Source organism: Drosophila sulfurigaster, chromosome 2R (assembly GCF_023558435.1).
Source record: "Drosophila sulfurigaster albostrigata strain 15112-1811.04 chromosome 2R, ASM2355843v2, whole genome shotgun sequence".
NCBI classification, from domain to species: domain Eukaryota; kingdom Metazoa; phylum Arthropoda; class Insecta; order Diptera; family Drosophilidae; genus Drosophila; species Drosophila sulfurigaster.
Genome location: NC_084882.1, coordinates 34,698,961 through 34,720,704, shown reverse-complemented (window position 1 = coordinate 34,720,704; position 21,744 = coordinate 34,698,961). Strand labels below are relative to the sequence as shown.

The following is a 21,744-nucleotide window of genomic DNA, read 5'->3' as shown; positions in this document are numbered from 1 at the left end:
CTCGACGCTCGACTCGTTTCATTTGCCTTGTGACATTTATGAATTGCGTTTTGTGCCACGCTGCGTATGCTTAATCTAAATAGCCAGCCCAAGTGGCCACAAATCAAAACAGAGCGCATAGCAAAACACAAACTCGCTTTGTCGTCGCTTTGGGGCTCGACGCTCATTAAAAACCACTTAATTATGTGAAGTACGCAACGGAATTGCGTATCCTCACGTAACGAGTATCTCGCTGTCCTGTGTTCATATCGGCCTCGCATATTTTGTTATTTATTACACATAATTGAGATACTTTCCGTTCACGAGACAGCAGGTGATATAATTGCTACGACATTCGAATTCAATAGAGAAAACTCTTCCACTTTAATTAGTCCCACAGCTTAGAAGACTCCGTGAAGCCTCTGCCCCAAAGTGCTTTCTTTCTCCCTGTGGTGCTTTAATTTCTCAGACTGCCAAGTCGCTTTGCCAAATGAGAATAAATGGCAAATGTTGACTTCAATTTAAGTAGAAATGCATGTTCAGGCTGAGTTTGTAGACTGGGCTGCAGTCAGCGTAAATGGATAGTAAATAGTTTAAGAGATGCGCAGCTGACCAGCAGCAAAGCAGAAGCAGCAGCAATAACAAGTTGTCAGACTCGTTTATCGTGTGTGTGTTTTTGTGGAGTGCGTGGCGTATACTTGATGTCTTTAAGGTGGCGTAAACACATTAAATATATACGCTGCGTATACTTAACAAACGAATGTGTGTTGTGCTTTGTTGTTATTCTTGGAATACACTAAACATATGATGCGTATACTTAACAAACGTATATGGCAACATTACAGGGTATTTAATAATTGTTTTTTATGCTTTAGTGTTTTAGTTTCTATATGGAGTACATGCAGCAAACGCTGCGTATACTTAATATATTGCACAGACATTCGCATAAACATTACAGAATATTTAGGATGTGCTTTGTTGTTACGTGGACTACATACGTTGCGTATACGTAACATCATGCAGTGCACGAAATCTTTTAACATTACAGGGTATTCAATAAAAGTTTTATCTGCTTTATTGTTTTACTTAAGCGTCCACTCGGTTTAGCTAATCCATTTCATTATGCACATTCAAGAGTTTTAAATAATAGTTGTATAGAGTGCATTAAACAAACGTTGCGTATACTTAATATATCCCATATAGCACAGGCGTAAGTACGATTTACTTAACATCATCTATATCTATTAATTATCTTATGTGCTTGGTTATTATTATCGCTACTTAGAGTGCATTAGGCATACACTGCGTATACTTAATATGCACCATATAGCACAGGTGTAGGAATGAATATTACAGGGTATTTATTAGTGATGTATTTAACTTACACTTTAAATAGAAAGCTTCAAGCATACACTGCGTATATATCCCATACGCTTAAATTATCATTATAGGGTATTTTATGGTTGCTATACCAGATTATTTGTTTCGTCAAGTGCATTGGCTAATCGCTGGATATACGTAACATTATCCATATCTATTAATTCTCTTATGTGTTTGGTTATTAGTCTCGCTACTTAAAGTGCAAGAAGCATACACTACGTATACTTAATATATACCATTTTGCACTTTACAGGGTATATTCTTATGTATTTTGTTTATTATGCTACATAACGTTTACTCATAGACTGCTTGTTGTTTTAACTGGATGCCTAGAAGTGTGTTGTCAATACGCTGCGTATACTTAATATAGCTCATACGCACGCATGACCGTTACAGGGTATTTAATGGTTGTTTTATTGTATAATTACTGTGTTTACTTAGTATAATCCATATTTATAGTTATATGTGTTTTGAGAGTAATAAATATACGCTGCGTATACTTAATATATTTCATATTGCACTTTACAGGGTATTATCACTTGTGCCTTGTTTATTATGGTTTATTACTCATATGCAGTCTGCATATGCTACATGCTTAGAAGAGTGTTGTGAATACGCTGCGTATACGTGATATGTCCCATACTCATGCATTTGCTTTATAGCTTCAATAGTAGTTTTTTCATATAATCGCTTACCATACATGTGTACGTATCTTGTGAATACGCAGCGTATACTTAATATATCCCATACGCATGCATTTCCATGAAGCGGTATTTAATAGTTGCTTTATATATAAAATCGCTACTAATACTTACGATCATCCATATTTAAGGCTTATCTTATGTGCTTTGTTCGAGAATATTAACCATTCACTGCGTATACTTAATATCTCCCATATTCCACATTACAGGGTATTTGGTAGTACTCTTAAGTGCTTTGTTGTTAAACACATAAGTTTATTATGCTACTGCTTGTTGTTTTAGCTGCATGCCTTGGAGTGTGTTGTGAATACGCTGCGTATACTTGTTAGCTTTTCTATCAAAAGGTAAGTTGCGTATACGCAGTGTAAGCTTGTTGTTTCACATGTTGCAGCGCGTTTAATGCCTTGTTGCACTTCATTGCGAGCAGCGATAATTTAAGTTGAAGCCGGAAAAAAAAGAAGCAAACATCCCTGAAGAGAGGCAAGTCCTTGGCGTGCCATAAACAGTGTCTGCCAATTAGCAGCGCCTGCTGCACAATTTTGGCCGTGGCCATTTGGCGTGTGGCATGCAGCCGATTGTGCACGCTAAATGCAGCTGCAGAAGCTAGCGTGCCGCCCGGATTGCGTAAACACGTCTGGTCTGAAGGGAGTCTAATTAGCGAAATAGATAGCAAAGAGGGGCGAAAAAGTTGCCAGCGAACAGATTGATAGAGCGTTGGGAAATGAGGAAATGGGAAATGGTCATGCTTGTGATTTGTGTGTGCAACAGTTGCGAGGTGAAATTGGAGTGCGCACTTAAAGTGCAGTTCGTATTAAAAATGCGTTAAAAGCGTCAGATCGTAAATAAAATGAAAGCGGAAAGGAAGCCAAACGAAGCAAGCTTAAAGTGCTCACCAGGACAACAACTTGCGCTTCACTTGTTACCTTGTTACTTTTTGCATAATAAATTTAATTATGCAGCCAGGCAATAAGGATGGCAAACAGGTTGCGCGGTAATATGGTTAATGTTGCTGCTTAAATGCTGCTTAAGCGCCAAGTGCAGAGAAGAGAGAAGGGTGAAGGGAAGCTCGCCATGGCTTGCAATATGATTAATTGCATATCTATGGCAAGCGTCCTTTGGCCAATTGATTGCAGTGCATAATTTAATTGCCATTGCGCATACACACGGGGCCTATGTGCAATATATATTATAAATGAATTAGTTGCAGCAATTGCATTTGGCTTTGCCTTTGCCCGCAGCTGCAGCTGCAACACAGCGAACAACAACTTGAATCGCAGCTCTAGCACATGAGCTCGAGTGAAACATCAAAGCACAAATTGATTTCCTTTTGGCTCACTCAAGTGGTATTGGCATCCTTGAGCCACTTACTCTCTCTCTCCCTCTCTCTTTCTCTTTCTGTGTGCTTGCAAATGCCAAAAATTGCACGTGCAACACTTGAATGATGTGCAATCTCAGAGAAGCTGCAGCTGCATCAACAACAAGAGCTGCTCCTTGAGCTACGCTCAGCGTTGATTGCTTTGATTTAAGTTGTCCGTTTCCTGCCGCGTTGCCTGCTTTAATATTCAAAAGTACCAAGTATATTGTGCGCTGATTAAAATTCCAGCATCTGTAGTTCTCTTTCTCTTTAATTTCGCTGCCAGCAATTTCGAGCACAACAACATTGTTGATGATGATGTGGCTGCTGCTGCTGCTGCTTCACTCTTGTGGCACTCGTTGGTTCGCTTAGTGAGTGATGCGGCAAGTTGCGCCGTTGCAGTTGCATGTGCATGTGGCAAGTCACGGCTTAACGTTGCCAGCAGCCAAGTGAGTTATGAACTTGCTTTAATTTAAAAATAAAGCGCTTCGAGGCAAACACAATCAAAAATGTGAGCTGAATATTTGGAATGATTTATTGATTTTATGTGTTTTATATTTTCTATTTTTTAGCCACAAAATTCTGCTATGAAAATGTTCAGTAAAGCTTATTGTCAGAAATTTGCTTTAAATGGAAAATTTAAGTTTTGAACTGAATATTTAGAATGAGATTTTGATTTTATATGTTTTATATTTTCGATTTTTAACCACAAATTCTACTATGAAAATCTTCAAGTAAAATTTATTGTCAGAAATAAAATTCACTTGCTTTATTTTAAAAAGAAAAATATTAAACTTAGAGACAAACTTTATAAAAAATGTGAGCTGAATATTTGGAATGATTTATTGATTTTATGTGTTTTATATTTTCTATTTTTTAGCCACAAAATTCTGCTATGAAAATCTTCAACTTAATGACTTTGTTAGATGGAAAATTCACTTGCTTTAATTTGAAAGCAAAAAATCATGTTTTGAGACAAATTTTATAAAAATAGTGAGCTGAATATTTGATTTATTGATTTTATGTGTTATATACTTAATATTTTTTCAACCACAAATTCTGCTATGAACATTTTCAACTTAAGGACTTTGTTAGATATAAAATTCACTTGCTTTTATAAAAATGTGAGCTGCATATTTTGAAACAGTGAAACCATAAACTCAACTCTCAAGATCTGCACTTATAAAATTAACATTTAAAATGCAATTCTCACTTTTCTCTTGAATATAAATTGTATTGAAGAAAAGCTATATCTGTACTTAGTCATCGAAGAAATGTTTAAGTATAGTTTGATTTATATTTTGCTTTACCTTTAACTCCAATTTAATTTAATTTAATGTATGCTGAATATGTTGAAACAGCGAAGCTAGATTTAATGATTTTACGTGTTTTATTTAAACCATAAACTCAACTTCACCAAATTTCTGGCTCACTTTTTACTTGAAAATAAATTGTATTAAATGAAAGCTATTGCTGCAGTCAAAAGTATATTTTAAATACTTTTTCTTTACTTTCGAAATCTTCATGTTAACCACTTTGTCAAAACCCAAATTCACATTTCTGTCTCACTTTTTAGTCGACCATAAATTGCATTGAATAAAAGCTATTGCTGTACTCAGTCAGCGAAGAAAGGTTTATGGATGAAAAACGAGATTTATTACGTATACGCAATAAAAAAGCCACCTGATGCTAAGACACCTGCTGCTAAAAAAAAGAGCACTGTATTTGGCATTTGGATTAATGTTTTTGCGCTACAACGATTTCATGAACTATCTCCAGTTGTCACAAAAAGTGACAAGCGTAGCAAAAAAAATAGTTGTTTTCACTGATTGAAAAGAAGAGAAGAGAACTAAATCTAAAATGTGTTGTAAATGCTAAACATTATAAACTTACCAGCATTATAAACTTGTTTTCCATTTCAGTAAGTTCGCATTCTAATCGTTACTATTTGTGCAGCTATGGCAACAATGGAAAAACAATAAGCATAATTAGATGCAGCCAAATGCACAAAACACTATCGATTGCATAGCTAATTGCTGTTTAAATAATTCAACCAAAACAAACACGTTCGAGTGCAATAATGTTTACTTTTTTTTGTTGTTGGAACTCGAATGGTTCGTAATTTATACATTAAGTAATTAAATATGTAAATGAAATAAAGCATATTTGGCTTTTAATTAGTAAAGCTCGTTAATTAGCGCGCAGATTCGTGTGAACAATGCGACTTTAATGCCAAAGCACCGAAATGTTGGCCATTTCAAGTGTGTCACAATGTCATTCTAAGCTGCCAGACGACCAGAAAAAAAAGAGAAAAGAAAAGCGGCTGTCAGACAGATAAGCAGACGAAGTTGTTGTTTGGTCGACATAAAGCTGAATGGACCAATGTTTAACTGCTTTGCCGCTTCACATAATTTGTAATTAAATTTCACTAAAAAATGCTACCGAAATCCTTAATCCTTAAACACACGCACGCACACACACACACACACACACACACACATGGATGAGCAGCGTCAGAGGCGGCAACGACCGCAACAAACTATGAGAGTCGTTATCCCTTTTAATGAATTTTTTCTGCTTGCCCGGCTTTTGCTTTTCATTTTGCTGAGCAGCAGCAGCAGGGGCAGCGGCAACCGGGGTGGCAACCCTGTGCTTTGGCACAACCCTAAAAAAGAGGAAGCCTCTCCCTTTTCGTCCGCCCACTTGTCGTTGCAGCCGTTGCCAAAGTAAATATTTTACTATGCCACTATTTGAAGCATACTGTCAGGCTGTTGCCGCAGCTGGAGAGGCAACAACAGCAACAACAACAACACGATAGCAACAGCAACAGTCTGCTGCTGCCACATTTTATATTTTATAATATTTTTCAGGTCAAAATGTCGTAGAACTTTTATTAACCTCACGCTGCTGCTGCTGTTGCTGTTGCTGTTGCTTTCGCTTGGTGTCTGTTTGCTTTTTTGTTGCCGTCCTAAACATTAAATGTGGCTTAGTGTCAGCGAGTTACAACTCTTACACTCGGATGTTGCATGTTGCATGTGGCATAAGTGCTATTAGCTTATTACTTATTTACGCATTTAATTCACAGTTTACGGCGCTGACATTATGAAAATATCCACTATTCACGACTTGAGTAGAGAGAACTTAAGTACAGCCAACAAAACTCAGAAACTCTTAAGGTGCTTTGGTAGCTCAAGTTTTGCTTTTATTTCGAATGAAGTTCAGTCTTGAGAATTCTCTTTAAATGCTGTGATCCTTATAGTTTAGTTTTCTCTCTACAAAATGTTTGCCAAAGCATCTTTTGCGGCAGTTCAGACTAAAGAATACTCTTCAAATACTGTGTTCCTTTCAGCATCTTTTTTGACAGTTCAGATAGGAAAACACTCTTTAAATACTGTGATCCTTTCAGCATCTTTTATGACAGTTCAGAACACTCTTTAAATGTTGAGATCCATTCAGTTTAGTTGTCTATCTACCAAATGTTTGCTAAAGCATCCTTTCTGGCAGTTCAGACTGAAGAATACTCTTTAAATACTGTGATCCTATCAGCATATTTTATGACAGTTCAAACTGAACAAGACTCTTTAAATGCTGGAGTCCTTTCAATTTAGTTTGCTCTCTACAAAATATGTACCAAAGCTTATTTTGTGGCAGTTCAGATTATATAATGCTCTTAAATGCAGCAATCCATTCATTCAGTTTAATTTTCTTTGAACAAAATGCTTGCTAAATCATCTTTTAAAGCATTTAAATGGATGGCATTGGAAATGCTGCTGCCTTGATTAAGTAGGTACAAATTAATATTCTCTTCTTGCAGGTTTGCATGACAATGCAATAAATATGAAGAGCACAGGAAATGCGAAAAATGTTATGCAAAATTTGTAATTTGAAGCGTGGACAAACAGAGAAAGAGCTCAAGCTCAAGGCTTGGCACTGACAAGGACAAAAGCGTCGACAACGACGTACAAATGAGCACAAGCAAATTAATTTCAACTGCAAAATGCTGTCTGCAGCTGTGCAGCACTTTCTATTGAGTTTGAGTTGTTGTCTTAAGGCAGCTTCAAGGCGCTTTACGAGCAAACCTTTCGCTGCAATTTGTTTGGCTCGACTGCGCTCAAAAGTATGCTACACTAAACGCTGTCAATGCTGTGAAGGTTTCAAGTACTATGCCCAATGTCTTGGCATTAAGATCTCAACATCAACCCGATGAATGAAGTGACGCCTTGGTGCATTCCATAGAATACGCATACGCACCGTTGGCTGACATTGAAAAAGGAGCCGAACAAATGCCTTGCTATAAAAAAGCAGCCTTTGACTCTGTGCACTTAGCTGGACAGAGAGCTTTGGACATTTTACATACGAGACTGTTGCCATGACTAAGAATATGAAATGAATCAGTTGTCAGTGTGTTTCAGCCAATGATGATAATGTGGGAGAGAGGTTGCAGCTAGACGACTAATTAATGCCACTCAACTGGCTCGAGTTTCATTTCAAAGCGCACACACCGAAAACGTAGCCAATTAAAAATGACAATGACAATGGCGAATGACTTAAAGATAAAGCTTAAATTCCTTCAGTGACAGTAAATCCACTTGATTTCCTCTTATAACAATATATATACACTGAGAAGAGACGCCACTCAACGGCACGAAAAAGGAATAAAGAAATTGTCCCTGAGCCGCTTTAAATGTTTTTGTTTGCTTTTGCACCGCTTTATTCTTTGTGTGTGTGTGTGTGTGTGTGTGTGTGTGTGTGTTGGGCTCAGCTCTGTGAAAGGGACGACGAAAAGAATAAAAAAAATGTATAAATAAAATGAAATGAAATGAAATAAATTACAATTCTAAGCGTGCGTTGCGAACATAAATCTCATCAATCAAATGGAGTTGTGCGCATAAAGTTATCGGCTCAACTTAAAGCAGATAACTCAACTCATCTCAACACAACTCGAAGCTTGCTCCAAGGCATTTTGCATTCACTTTATTGTTTCAATCTGTTCAAGCAACCCCTGGGCAGGAATACATACCTCTACATCGTTTACGTTTATAACCCAATTGCCCATTCAACATGTTTTGCTTTCTACCCATAGTTTTGATTTGGCTCACAACCTGGTATATTTTGCATCGGGTGTCTTTTGAATGTAGTAATAATATATCAATATACCAAATATAGCATTTGGCATATTTCAGTATTTTTGGTATATTATATATTTCAAAATGAATACCGCACTCTTCTGTTTTTATTTAAAATGTGTAGGGGGTATCTCACATTTGGTATATTTTTAGTATTTTGAAGTATGTATATTATTTGGTATATTTTAAAATTAATACTTCATTGTTTTGCTTTTATTCAAAATGAGTAGTGGGTATCTCAAATTCGGTATATTTCAATATTTTTTCGGTATATTATTTGGTATATTTTTAAATTAATACTGTACTGTTTTGATCTTATTTAAAATGGATAGCGGGTAACTCATAATCGGTATATTTTTAGTATTTTTGCTGTATATTATTTAGTATATTTTAAAATTAATACCTCATTGGTTCAAAATGAATAGTGGGTATCACAAGTTTGGTTCCTTTTTAGTATATTTTCGGTATATTATTGGGAATATTTTAAAATTTATATCGCACTCTTTTGTTTTTATTTAAAATGTGTAGCGGGTATCTCGCGTTTGGTATATTTTTAGTATTTTTATAATATAATGTATAATATATTATTTGGTATATTTTATAATTAATATCTCACTGTTTTCCCTTTATTCACAATGAGTAGTTGGTATCTCTCAGTCGAGTACATTCGACTTCTTAATTGTTTTTACTCCGCTCTTTATGGATGCGTGTTTTGGGCACTGGTTTTTTCACCTTTAACCTACTCAAAGGGGTGTAAAGAATGTAGTCAATATCAAGTTCAAGCAATTCTTTTATAATTATTGGGTATGGTTTTTATTTATTTAAAAATTTTGCTGTCCTCTTGTAATGCGTGCGGCATTCGATATTTTGCAATCTGTAAGTAAATATTTTATAAGTGACAGTATTCAATTTGAACAGAAATTTGTGTAAATCATGGATATGTTTAGTGATTGATACCCTATATTAAATTAATTTTAGAAGTAAAACATTTTAATTAAAGCATGACAATTAGAAGGCTTAAAAAGAAATCTAAATATAAAAATGTCAGATATTTTTATATTTAGAAAAAATATAATAATCTCATCACACAGTATCTAGCCATCTAGAATACTTGCTATTCAGTTGGAAATAGAATATTCTGTGGTGCTTCTTTAACGTCTCTATAAAAGGGCAACAATGTGCATCCAAAGTCAGTTGTCAGCGAAAAGTGTTAGCAGATTGTTACATGAGAAAGTCATATAGTGGATTATAGTGGATTACACCAGACTGTTTAATTTGACTTAAATTCAAGGCTGTAATATGTTTCGAAAATACGTGCAAGAATCTTCTACTCCAAGAGAGCTGCTAGACTCACGTGATGCATTCAAGTTTGTAAGTTATGGACACACTTTAATCGGCTGGAGATCACCCACAAAGAAGGGTTTAAAGAATGCGTTATATAAAATATTTTCACTCGTCGTAATTGCTATAAATACTTATCTACCAATTTCAATGATGATAAACTACATAAGGGAATTTAAAAACATGACACCAGGAGAACTTATCACATCGGTTCAGTTGATGTTCAATTTACCCAACTGCTATATTAAGGCTGCGATTCTCTACTTTAATCTGTGGAGGTTGGAAAAGGCTAAAGAAATGTTGGATGAGATGGACAAGAGTTGCACTAGACAAGAAGAGAAGTTGCAAGTACATCGATCTGTTATACGCTGCAACACAATTTACCTCGCTTTCATGTCCGTTTATAATTTCTATCCTCTATCAACGTTTGCTAATGGAATAATCAATGGAGTCACGCCTTGGAGCCTTTATATCCCATTCTTAAACTGGCGTGATGGAACCCGGCAACTCTGGCTAGCGGCGATTATTGAATATTTCTTAGTAATTTTTCCAGTCTATTATAATAATGCAACTGATATCTATCCTGTAATTTATGGACAAACTATCCGATTGCACTTCGATCTATTAATAAAACGCATTCAAAGATTAAGATGCGACGGTGATAAAACTGAGGATAAGAACTACGAAGAACTGACTGGATGTATCAAGGATCACAAACGCATATTAGAGTAAAGTTTATTTAGACTATATAACTTAATATCCTTCAAATACATTCTATACTTTCAGATATTGCGACATCTTGAGGCCGCTCATTTCAAGCACGATCTTTTTTCAGTTTTTAGTTGTGGGCATGGTATTAGGACTTACCTTTACCAATCTCATTTATTTTAGCGACTTGTTGTCGGGGATTGCAAATCTTGCCTATATTTTTGGTTGCTGTTGCCAGACATTTCCCTTTTGTTATACCTGCAATCTCCTGGAGGAAGATGTTGATCGACTTACTTTATCCATTTTTCAGTCGAATTGGTTGAGTGCATCCCGACGTTATAAATTATCTTTAGTTTACTTTTTGCACAAAGCTCAACAACCTCTTAAATTTACTGCTGGTGGTATTTTTGAAATCTCTTTGCGTACTAACATAAGCGTAAGTATCTCAAGATATAGTTCTCTAATATGAAACAATTTTCAATGATTGAAATAATTGCAGCTCGCGAAGTTTGCCTTTTCGGTCGTAACACTTGTTCAAAAATTCAATTTGGCTGCAAAAAATGGAACGCAAATAAGTTTGGAGAAATGTTCATAAACATTAACGGTATAATTTATATAAATAACACAATTTTTAAGATGTATCATAAAAATGATGTCGATTAAAAAATAAATGTTGAAATTCTTTAAGCAATATATTAATTTCAAATATACATTTAATATGATGATGTATGTGAAAATATGTCACTGACATATTATTGTTTTCTTTTTGCCCGCAGAAGTAATATTAACTAAATGGTTGCTGAAAATTTGAGCATTATAACAGTATCTTTATACTATGTAATTTATGCATTTATGCATTTGTATAAATTATGAAGGTTTGTAGAACTGAATTCTGCATCAATTTGAAATAAAGTAGCAAATGATTTGAAATAATGGTATTATTTTAATTGATCTAACTGAGAATTGTATTGAATTGTTGTTTCCTATGAATTCGCAGAATTCTTAATAATTCAAAGTGTAACGTAAGCAAATGTTCACCTTTGGAATTTGTCATTTGAATAGTTAATATTTGATATGCGTCACTTTGCAGTTGCTTTTCAATTGCCTAGCGACAAGTGCGTAAATACGAAATTATTGTTGTAGGCCTAACATTGAGCATTGCCAATAAAACTATAAATATTTGATGTGTGCCAACTTGCAGTTGTTACAAATGCCAAAAGTGCCAAAGGATTTCCTAGAAGGTTATTGCATTCTCTATTGAAATGTGAACTATTGGTTCAAGGTTGTCTTTAGTTGAAATGAGAATGCAAATTAAAAATTCTGACCCGCTCATGTTACGCACTTATAAAAGCACAACAATGGTCATGAAAATTCAGTTATCCTGCTTGACTGTAGCAACATGTTTAAAAAAATACTTGAGAGAATCTTCTGATTCAAAAGAGCTGCTGGTCTCTCGAGAAGCATTCAAATTCGTGAGTTATGGACACACTTTGATTGGCTGGAGATCGCCAACAAAGAAGAGATTATACCATGGGATGTATCAAGTGTTTTCTGGCATCATCATCTCATTTAATATATATCTGCCGATTGCTTTGATGATAAGCTATGTGAGAGAATTCGAAAACTTTACACCTGGAGAACTCATTACGTCGGCTCAGTTGATGTTCAATTTACCTAGTTGCTATGCTAAGGCAGCTTTTCTTTATGTCAACTTGTGGAGATTGGAAAAGGCCAAAGAAATATTGGATGAAATGGACAAGAGTTGCACCAAGAATGCAGAGAAGTTGCAAATACATCGATCTGTCGTACTCTGCAACAGTATTTTTTTCATCATCTTTGTCATTTACAATATGTACAGTGTATCAACTTTATCGACAGCCTTAATTAATGGAGTTGCGCCTTGGAATGTTTATAATCCCATATTAAATTGGCGTGATGGAACTTGGGAATTGTTGCTTTCTTCTCTTATTGAATTTATTTTAGTATATTTTCCTGCTGTTTACAACAATGCGGCAGATATCTACCCTGTAATCTATGGATTGACCATTCGTCTGCACATAAATCTGCTAATCAAACGCATTGAACTATTAAGATGCGATGATAACAGAAGCGAGGAAGAACACTACGAGGAGTTGACTGGATGCATCAAGGATCACAAGCGTCTTTTAGAGTAAATTCTATAGCACATATATCAGATCTTTAAATTACTCAATCTCTTTTCAGATACTTCAACATCTTAAGGCCGCTCATTTCATGCACGATCTTCATTCAGTTTTTATTTGTGGGCGTCGTATTGGGACTTTGCTTGACAAATCTTTTCTTTTTCTGCGACTTTTGGTCGGGTATTGCCACACTCGTTTACATTATAGCTGTCTTTTGCCAGACTTTTCCCTTTTCGTACATTTGCAACACGCTGGAGGAGGATAATGATCGGCTTACACTAACTATATTTCAGTCCAATTGGTTGAGTGCATCCCAAAGATACAAATCTGCGTTAATTTACTTTATTCACAAGGCTCAACAGCCAGTGCAGTTCACTGCTGGAAGCATTTTTTAAAATCTCTTTACATACCAATATAAGCGTAAGTATTTTTAATTTTAACTCAATTTTATTTGATAATTTGAACTGACTTCATTCAAGATTGCAAAGTTGGCTTTCTCGGTTGTAACAATTATTCAACAATTCAATTTGGCTGAAAAACTGGAACGCAAATGAATCTGGGAATATTATATATTATCAAATGCACATTATATTGATAATCTACGTAGTTTTGGACAAAAAAATCTTGCACGATGTTACTTATTTTTTGGCTTCAAAACAAAATTATTACAAAAATTTAAAAGTTATATGATAATAAATGTTCTGCAATTTTGAATCATGAATCTGTTGTTTTATTTAACATGTGAAAAAATAAAATACAATATCATAATTGAATAAAGTAGCTAAAGATTAGAAACAATGATATGATTTTAATTGATAAATGTTTGAATGGTATCAACATGTTTTAGTTTTCTGTGAAGTAACAGAATTTTTGAATATTTCATTGTCTGATGTAAGCAAAGGCTCACATTTGGCATTTGTCAATTGGCTAGTAAATATTTGATATGTGTCACTTTTCAGTTGTTTTTCATTTGGCAAGCGACAGGTGCGTAAATATAAAATTATGGTTGCAGACACAACAGTGAGCATTGCCAATAAATCAGTGAATATTTTATGTGTGCCAACTTGCAGTTGTTACAAATGTAACGCGTGCGTTTAATTGATTGTTTATTGAATTGCCTGCTGATATTCCTTATATATGTTATTTACTTTTTGTTGACGCAATGTCAATTTCGAAAACCAAATAAAATACGTTTTCCATTTGCACATCAAATATTCAGTGCTGCTTATATAAAAAGGGCAACAATGAGAAGTCTGCACCAGTTGAATTTGGGATACGAAAGGGATTCGTAAGTGAAAAGGTTCAATAATGGCAATATTCGAAATGATGTTCTTTACTTTAATTAAATAGAGAAACATGTTTCGCAAATACTTGCAAGAATCTTCAAGCTCAACCGAGTTGCTGCCATCTCGAGATGCTTTTGTTTTTGCAAGTTATTGGCATACTTTGGTAGGCTGGATATCGCCAGCTACAAATCGCATAACTCGTTTGATCTACATATTGTATTCTTTGATGTTAACTGTACTGGTTAATTATCTGCCAGTTGGCTTGATCATCAGTTATGTGCGGGAGTTTAATAACTTCACGCCAAGTGAACTAATTGTTTCGGCTCAATTGATCTTTAATATTCCAACTGGATTAGTTAAAGGCGCAATCTTTTGCCTCTCTTATTGGCGATTAGAGAAATCGAAGGACTTACTCGATCAATTGGATCAGAGTTGTGTTAACCTCGAGGAGAAATTGCAAGTGCATCGATCAACCATACGCTCAAATTGTATTTCCTTTATCTACATTATGATCTATGTTTTCTATCCACTAACATCGATTTGCACTGCGATTATCAATGGAGTTGCACCGTGGAATGTGTTTAATCCTTTTCTCAACTGGCGGGATGGCAAATGACAGCTCGGGTTAACAGCTATAATTGAATATTTTGTTGTTTCCATCATTACCTATTACCATCTGGCGATTGACATGTGTCCGACTATATTTGGTATCAAAATACGACTTCACTTAGATCTACTAAAACAGCGCATTGAGAAGCTGCGCATGGATGATGAGATAACCGAAGATGAGAGCTACGCAAAGCTCGTTGGCTGCATCAAAGATCACAAGATTATAATGGAGTGAGTGCATTTGATTTGTAATCTTATCCCTTTTATCCCTGCTGCCTATAAGGTGTTGGCACCTCCAACCCTATAAAGTATATATATTCTTAACCATCGTTAATGGCCGAGTTGTCCGTCTGTCTGTCCGTCCGTCCGTTTGAACATCTAGATTTCAGAGACCATAAGAGATACAGACATCATTTTTCTTCACAGCCCTTGATATACATATTTGCACGCAGTTTAAGTTGGTTTCCAAATTTTGCCACGCCCACTTTTGTGTTAGGAAAGTAGCAAACTTAAAACGGGTCCTAAGCTGACAATCTTGTATATTTTGCACTCTATGGTATGTTTTGAATATTGTACTCCATCAATATACTAAATATAGTCATCGGCATATTTTTACTTTATTCGCGGTATATAAATTTGGTATATTTTATTTGCTTCGCTCGACAATATGGTATATTTCAAACGCTATTATATATTTGCAATGCAGTATTATTAAATATACCTAATATAACTTTTGGTATATTTTTAGTATTATTGTGGTATATTATTTAGGATATTTTAAACATAATACCGCATTATTTTCCTTTTATTCAAATTGGGTAGCGGGTATCTCCAAGTCGAGCACACTCGACTGTAGCTTTCTTACCTGTTTTAATTTATTCGCGGTATATAAATTTGGTATATTTTGAACTTTAAGATATATTTGAAATGTAGTACTATCAAATATACCAAATATATATTATTTGGGATATTTTAAGAATAATACCACATTTTTTGGTTTTTATTCAAAATGGGTAGCGGATATCTCACAGTCGAGCACACTCGACTGTAGCTTTCTTACTTGCTTTTCTTTACTTTTAGGTACTGCAACATTTTGCGACCTTTGATCTCTCGCATTATCTTTGTGCAGTTTATTATGGTCGGCATCATATTTGGTCTCTGTATGACAAATTTATTCTTTTTCGCCGACATGTGGACTTGCATTTCTACTATGTCGTATATTTTTGGTTGCATCTTTCAAACATTTCCCTTCTGCTACATCTGCAACATGATGGAGGATGCTGTAAGCGATCTTACTTTGAGTATATTTCAATCAAATTGGCTTGGTGCACCTCGTCGTTATAAGTCCTCACTTCTCTACTTCATGCATCAATCTCAACAACCGATTAAGTTTACAGCTGGCAGCATTTTTGAAATCTCTTTGGCCACTAACATAAATGTAAGTATTGAAAATATATCATTTATTTATGTTTAACGATTTTAACTGCTTTTGTTTAAGCTGGCTAAGTTTGCCTTCACGGTGGTTACAATTGTGCAACAATTCAACTTGGCTGAGAAGCTGGATCGAAAATGAAGCAAGAAATGTTCAGAATTTGCCATTTTAGAAGTATAGAATTTAGCAAAGCACTTTGACACTTTATTTAAAAATATATTAACAAATATTAGTTTACCTTGGTAGAATTAGAAATGTATTCAAAAATATTAGTTTGCCTTAAAAAATCATTAAAAAACTAAAAATATATTTACAATTTGCCTTAAAAAATCATTCAAAAGCACTTTGACACTTTATTTAAAAATATATTTACAAATATCAGTTTGCAGTTTAGAAATGTATTTGGAAATATTAATTTGCCTTAAAAAATCATTAACAAACTACAAAAATATATTTACAAACATTAGTTTGCCCTAAAAAAACATTCAAAAATTAGATAAATATAATACAATACATTTAAAAACATTTGTTCCATTCCAAACTTATTAATTAGAGTCACTTTAAATTTAGCAACAAATCCGATTTAAATTTCTTCGTGAGACTTTTGCTCTGCTTCTCGTATATTATTATTTATCTTGGCTGTTTGTGTTGCGTGCGGTTTGTTGTAAGCCAAAGTTTCGCCGCATCAACAGATTTTTAGGGCTTTGTAAATATTGGGAAATGCTTAAAGCGCAAAACTTTCATACCAAAAAAACTCGGTTGAATTTTGAGATGCTTGTTGAGTGAACTTTGGCTAACACGCGCAATGCGCCTAATTAAGTCGACAAATAATTTATGAAAAGTTACCTTGGGAGTACGAACTCGAAAGTGAACGCAAATGCGAACGCGAATTTGGACACGTATTTGGCTGGCAGCTGCCAAAATGCTTGCCACCATATTGATTAGGTGCGTAAATATGCACGCTCGGGGACATTTTGCGTCAATTATGGTATATGCCATTGAGTAGGGCTTGACTTGGTTGGACGCTAATAGATTGTGATTATGGGTTGCCAGCTGGTTGCTATTTGCTGGCATTGGAAAATGTTGCCAAAAATTGTTGTTTGCGACGACTCACGTCAAGTGCAGTTCAGTTTTCATTTGCCTCGGGTCTTGGGGGGTAATAAAACGTTTAACGCTATTGAGTTGTGGAAAACTTTTGCTCACTGGCTGGCTGTCGATATTTGAAAAGTTGTTGCTAATTTTTGGGGGGCCAAAGCACTTGAAGAACTCGAAAATTTAGGTAATTAACTGAAGCATTCGCTGACGGCGTAGTATTTTAATAAACCTTAAAATTTTTGGGTTTGAATTATGCAGAAAGTTGATGCAAAAGTTTTGCAAAACTAATCGATAAGCGTTAAGAGAAAGAGAGAGTTAAGTATAGGCCAGAAGGCAAGGCAATTACCATATCAAGCATACGCACCGTTGGCTTTGCTATGTGAGAGAGAGAGAGAGAGAGAGAGAGAGTGAAACAAAGCATGACTAATGATAACTGTGGGCAGCTGAGTACGTATACGTAATATACGTATATATCATTTCGGTTAGCAAATAACAAACATCAGTAGTATCAGTGAATGCAGAAAGAAGAGGAGCAGCGAGAGGAGACAGAAAGAGAGAAATAAAGATAAATAGCGTTTGAAATGCTGCTGTTGCTTTTCAACTGAAACGAAATTTGTTACACACTCGAGCGAAGCGCAGCATGCAGACATGTTAGGACATGTATGCTCCGACTCTCCGTTCGCCGTTCTCTGTTCTCTGTTTCTCCCCCTCGTATTTTAGATAGCACTCGCCCTGTCTCGCTATATAAATAAAATGGTAGAGCAGCAAGAGAAATAAGCAACCGCAGCGACAACGAGCACATTTGCAACATTTATTGAGTCGATGAACGAGTTGAATGAGTTTGGATTTTATTTTTAAACGTTCACTCTGACTCAACTCGAACGCAGCAAGGACTAAACGAGCGAACACTGGTTAAATATTGATTTCCGAGCACACACGCATCTCCCTCACACACACGAACACACACACACACCGACAAATTGAGAACAGGCGAAAAAATATAGACAACTGAAATTTGTTTTTTAAATATTCGAAAGGCGTGAAACGTTGACAGGCGACAAAAAAAATGAATTTTTTTCTCGTTGTTGTATTAATAAATACATGACATGCAATCAATAAAAATAATTGCTGAACTAAATGAATAGAAGCCCGTCAACAAATGAAATGAACTGCAAAGTTAATTCAATTTCTGCATCGAATCAAGCCACAAAACCCGTCACGAACTCAACTCCAGTTGCAGATGCTCGTCAAGGGCCAAAACTGTTTGTGCAACCATCTCAGCTTGAGGCTACTTGGGGGCAGCAAACCGAAGCTAAAGCCAAAGCCAAAGCCAAATACAAACAGACGATAATGAGGCTCATTGAGCCAGCATGCCGATGGCATTAAGTTCAAATGCTCCCTTGGCAACTGCAGTTAACTTGAGTGCAAGTCAAAAGCAATTGGAATGTTACTTTAAGACATCATCGAAGGGTTAACGTTACCCAGCGCGTAATTGATACTCAAGAGTTTGCTGCGCTCGAAATCGATAAAACTAAAGCCGCCAAGTGCCTGAAAGTATGCAACAGAAGTTCTTCGCTGCGGTTGTTAGTTGAAATTAGTTTCGCAAAGCCAAAGCATGCGTGAAAATTGTTGCACAAGTTACTTTGCGACATGTTGCACACACTTGGCAATTAAACGTCTAAATCCGCAAATTCATTTGACTTAACTGCGCCAAATCTGTCTGCGTCAGGATATTAACCTTGAAGCACCTTTTGTTTGGCAAATTGGTTCGTTATACCTTGAACTGGCAGCAGCAGCAGTAAACTATTCCCAAAACCATCTCCAAGCACATCCACATCCACATCTCGAGCTGCATTCACTTTGAGTAGATGCTTTTCACGTGTGGCTGCTTGAGTTGAATGCATTTCACATACTCGAGCTTAAGCCGAACTATTTTTATGCTCGGGCAAACAAACATCAAATATTTACCTTTGAATATTGCACAAATTTCGAGTGCCACAGTTGAGCCACAGTTGAAGAGTTTTCTCTTTTTCTGCTGCTGCTGCTCGATCAATAGTCCGTCGTAGTAGTTGCTGCCAACTATAAGTGAGCTTAAAAACATACGACTTGAATACTCAAAGGGCATAAAAATGATTAGTTTATTAGGCATTTGCTCTGCTCTAATCCTCTTGAAACTGAAACTCTAATCTCTTTTAGTCGTCATCAATAAATACTGAATGCTCCTCCGAAGAACTTTGACACAAGTTGCCTTTCGACTAAGCTGCACAATCGAAGGCCAAATGTAAGCTCTGGATATGAGTGAAGCGTGGGAGAAGCTTATAATGATTTCTAAATTATTGAAGCCTTCTAATATAATTGGAAAGTGGATAACTAAGTTAAACTTATTGAATACTTTTTAGGCTATCAAAGTGATTAGCAATTTTAAAGCAGTGGCTTAACTTATTTTAAATTAATTTAATTCAATTTTTGGTATCAAATTCATAGCAAATTTTTAATACGAAATGACAATAAACTGCAATTTTAATATTATTGTAATGTGAGAAGCGAAATGAATGTGATTTCAAGTAGGTGTTGCTAAAATTATATTGAACTAATTGAATAATAGTTAGGCAATGAAAGTCGATAGCAATTCTTGTCAGTGGCTTCCAATAATCTGAAATAAATTGAATCAAATTTGGGGTTTTAAAATTCATGTCAAATTTTTAATGCTGAGGTTGTACTTCTGATAATATTGCAAAATATGAAGCTTAATGACTTTAAACTTAATAGAACTTATTTAACAATTTGTTGGCATTGAATGCGATTAATAATTTTTAAATTAAATGTAATTTCGAAAATCATATTTAAAGCTTATTGCATTGCTGATAGACAATGAACTGCAGTTTTTAAAATTAACATATTTCCAACTTATTCCGTAATTTTTATACAATGAAAGTCATAATCAATTTTTAAGTGATGCCTTAAAATAATATGAAATTAATTGAATTCAATTATTAAATTTATAGCAAATAATCAATGCTAAACGGTAATAAACTGAACTTCTAATCATATTAGAAAGTGAGAGCATAAATGAATCTGATTTCAATGTAAATACTATTAAGGTTATCAAAGTCATAAGCAACTCAAAGATAAATGTGATGAAGTGAGTCAAAATAATCTGCTATTAATTGAAGTTATTTTGTGTTAAAAAAAATTCTTTTGCTAATTGACCAAGAACTGCAGTTTTAATATGCACTGAAACAAGTTCTCTTATATTCCACACATGTCCAGCACAGTTCATTTGCATTTATCTCATTCCTCAGGGGCAAGCAAGAACATTGCACTTGACTCCTTTTGATGATTGATGTACGCGTCGAGCACATCAATAAAACGCCTTCCGCTTGAATGATAATTTGATTGATTTCCAAGAGTTTTCAGCGTTGAATCACACTCTGACTCTGAGCAGCATTTGGTTTTGCATTGGGAAGTAGTTGCGACCGAAAATCGTCCTTTTGATAGCGTATGCAGAGGGGCAACGTGGCGGAAAATGGCGACCGGGCGAGGGATCAAAGTGCATAATATTGTGGCTGTGACTGCAACATAAATGCTGCCACGACTTCGTTTGCAGTGGTTACTTTATTTTTGCTTTCCTTTTTTATTTTTGGGATGTTCTCAATGGCATAACTGAATAAACTTTCTCGTTGACATGCAAGGCCAACCAACCAACCAACCAAGCAGCTAGCCAGCCAGCCCTTGGGCTTCCCTGGGTTTTGCGTTGCGCGAGATGTTCTTAAATTTTGACAGAGTCTTTTCATATTTTTGCTTTTTTCCTTAGTTGTTTTTCTTCTTTTGATGTTTTTTGCTCGCTGGTCGTCGCCTCAGCTTAAAGCTATTTTAAAATGATTGGCTTTTATGTCAATATGGATCTTACTTGTCTTTGCTTTTTGTTTGCTTGCTGCTTGCTGCTGTGTTGTTTTGCCATCTGTTTTTATTTTCCCCCCATCTCTCTCTTCGCTAATACTTTGGATGCTTCTTGAGTGCCCCAATAAAGCGCAATAAATACAGAAATAAATTTTTATACATTCTTTTCGGGTCTGACATTTCACTGCCGGCGGGCGAATGTCGCGAAATTCTTGTCGCAATTTTAATAGCTCACAGAAATGTTGTTCCAAGCAATTTGACATTTTTTACCTACAACTTTAAGTGTGGTCAGCACACAAGTTTATCTCTCGCTCTCTCACAAAGTATTTCCAATGAAATTCATTTCGATTTCGAGAGCAGTCGGCACTTTGGGTTGTTGCTAAACGGTTCGCCATAAATCTTGCATTGCACATGTCGAAGGCAGCGGCGAAAACCAAAACCCAAAACAGAATTAAATTAAAACGCCAGCTTCTGCTTCTCCTGTTGCTGCTTTTGCCTTTGCCTTGAGGCACAAATCAAATTTTCGCACCGTCGCGCCGCAAAAGGAGAAAAAGAGGAAAAGCTGTTGCCGCAGTCGAGTTGCGTGCGTACGAAAATCACATTTGCAATAAGTTGTTGAAAACTGAAGCGTAAAATAAGCATTCGTCACTAAATTTTATTCCGAACATTTC

General features: G+C 35.5%; 1 protein-coding gene across 1 annotated transcript; it reads left to right on the top strand.

Annotated features, from left to right (window-relative positions):
- The first annotated feature begins 9,870 nt into the window (after positions 1 to 9,870).
- Positions 9,871 to 16,244, top strand: LOC133836826 (odorant receptor 42b-like). Its single transcript, XM_062267414.1, has 5 exons — positions 9,871 to 10,609; positions 10,668 to 10,813; positions 12,573 to 12,759; positions 15,727 to 16,084; positions 16,145 to 16,244. The coding sequence occupies exons 1-5, from the start codon at positions 10,032 to 10,034 to the stop codon at positions 16,217 to 16,219; spliced, it is 1,344 nt and encodes a 447-aa protein (XP_062123398.1). The 5' UTR covers positions 9,871 to 10,031; the 3' UTR covers positions 16,220 to 16,244.
- Positions 16,245 to 21,744: the final 5,500 nt, after the last annotated feature.

Bases quoted from the DNA above. Each gene is read 5' to 3' on its own strand.
- LOC133836826 (XM_062267414.1), top strand. From the start codon at position 10,032: ATGATGATAAACTACATAAGGGAATTTAAAAACATGACACCAGGAGAA. The intron at 10,610-10,667 runs GTAAAGTTTATT...CTATACTTTCAG, and splicing joins GATCACAAACGCATATTAGA to ATATTGCGACATCTTGAGGC. The intron at 16,085-16,144 runs GTAAGTATTGAA...CTTTTGTTTAAG, and splicing joins CTTTGGCCACTAACATAAAT to CTGGCTAAGTTTGCCTTCAC.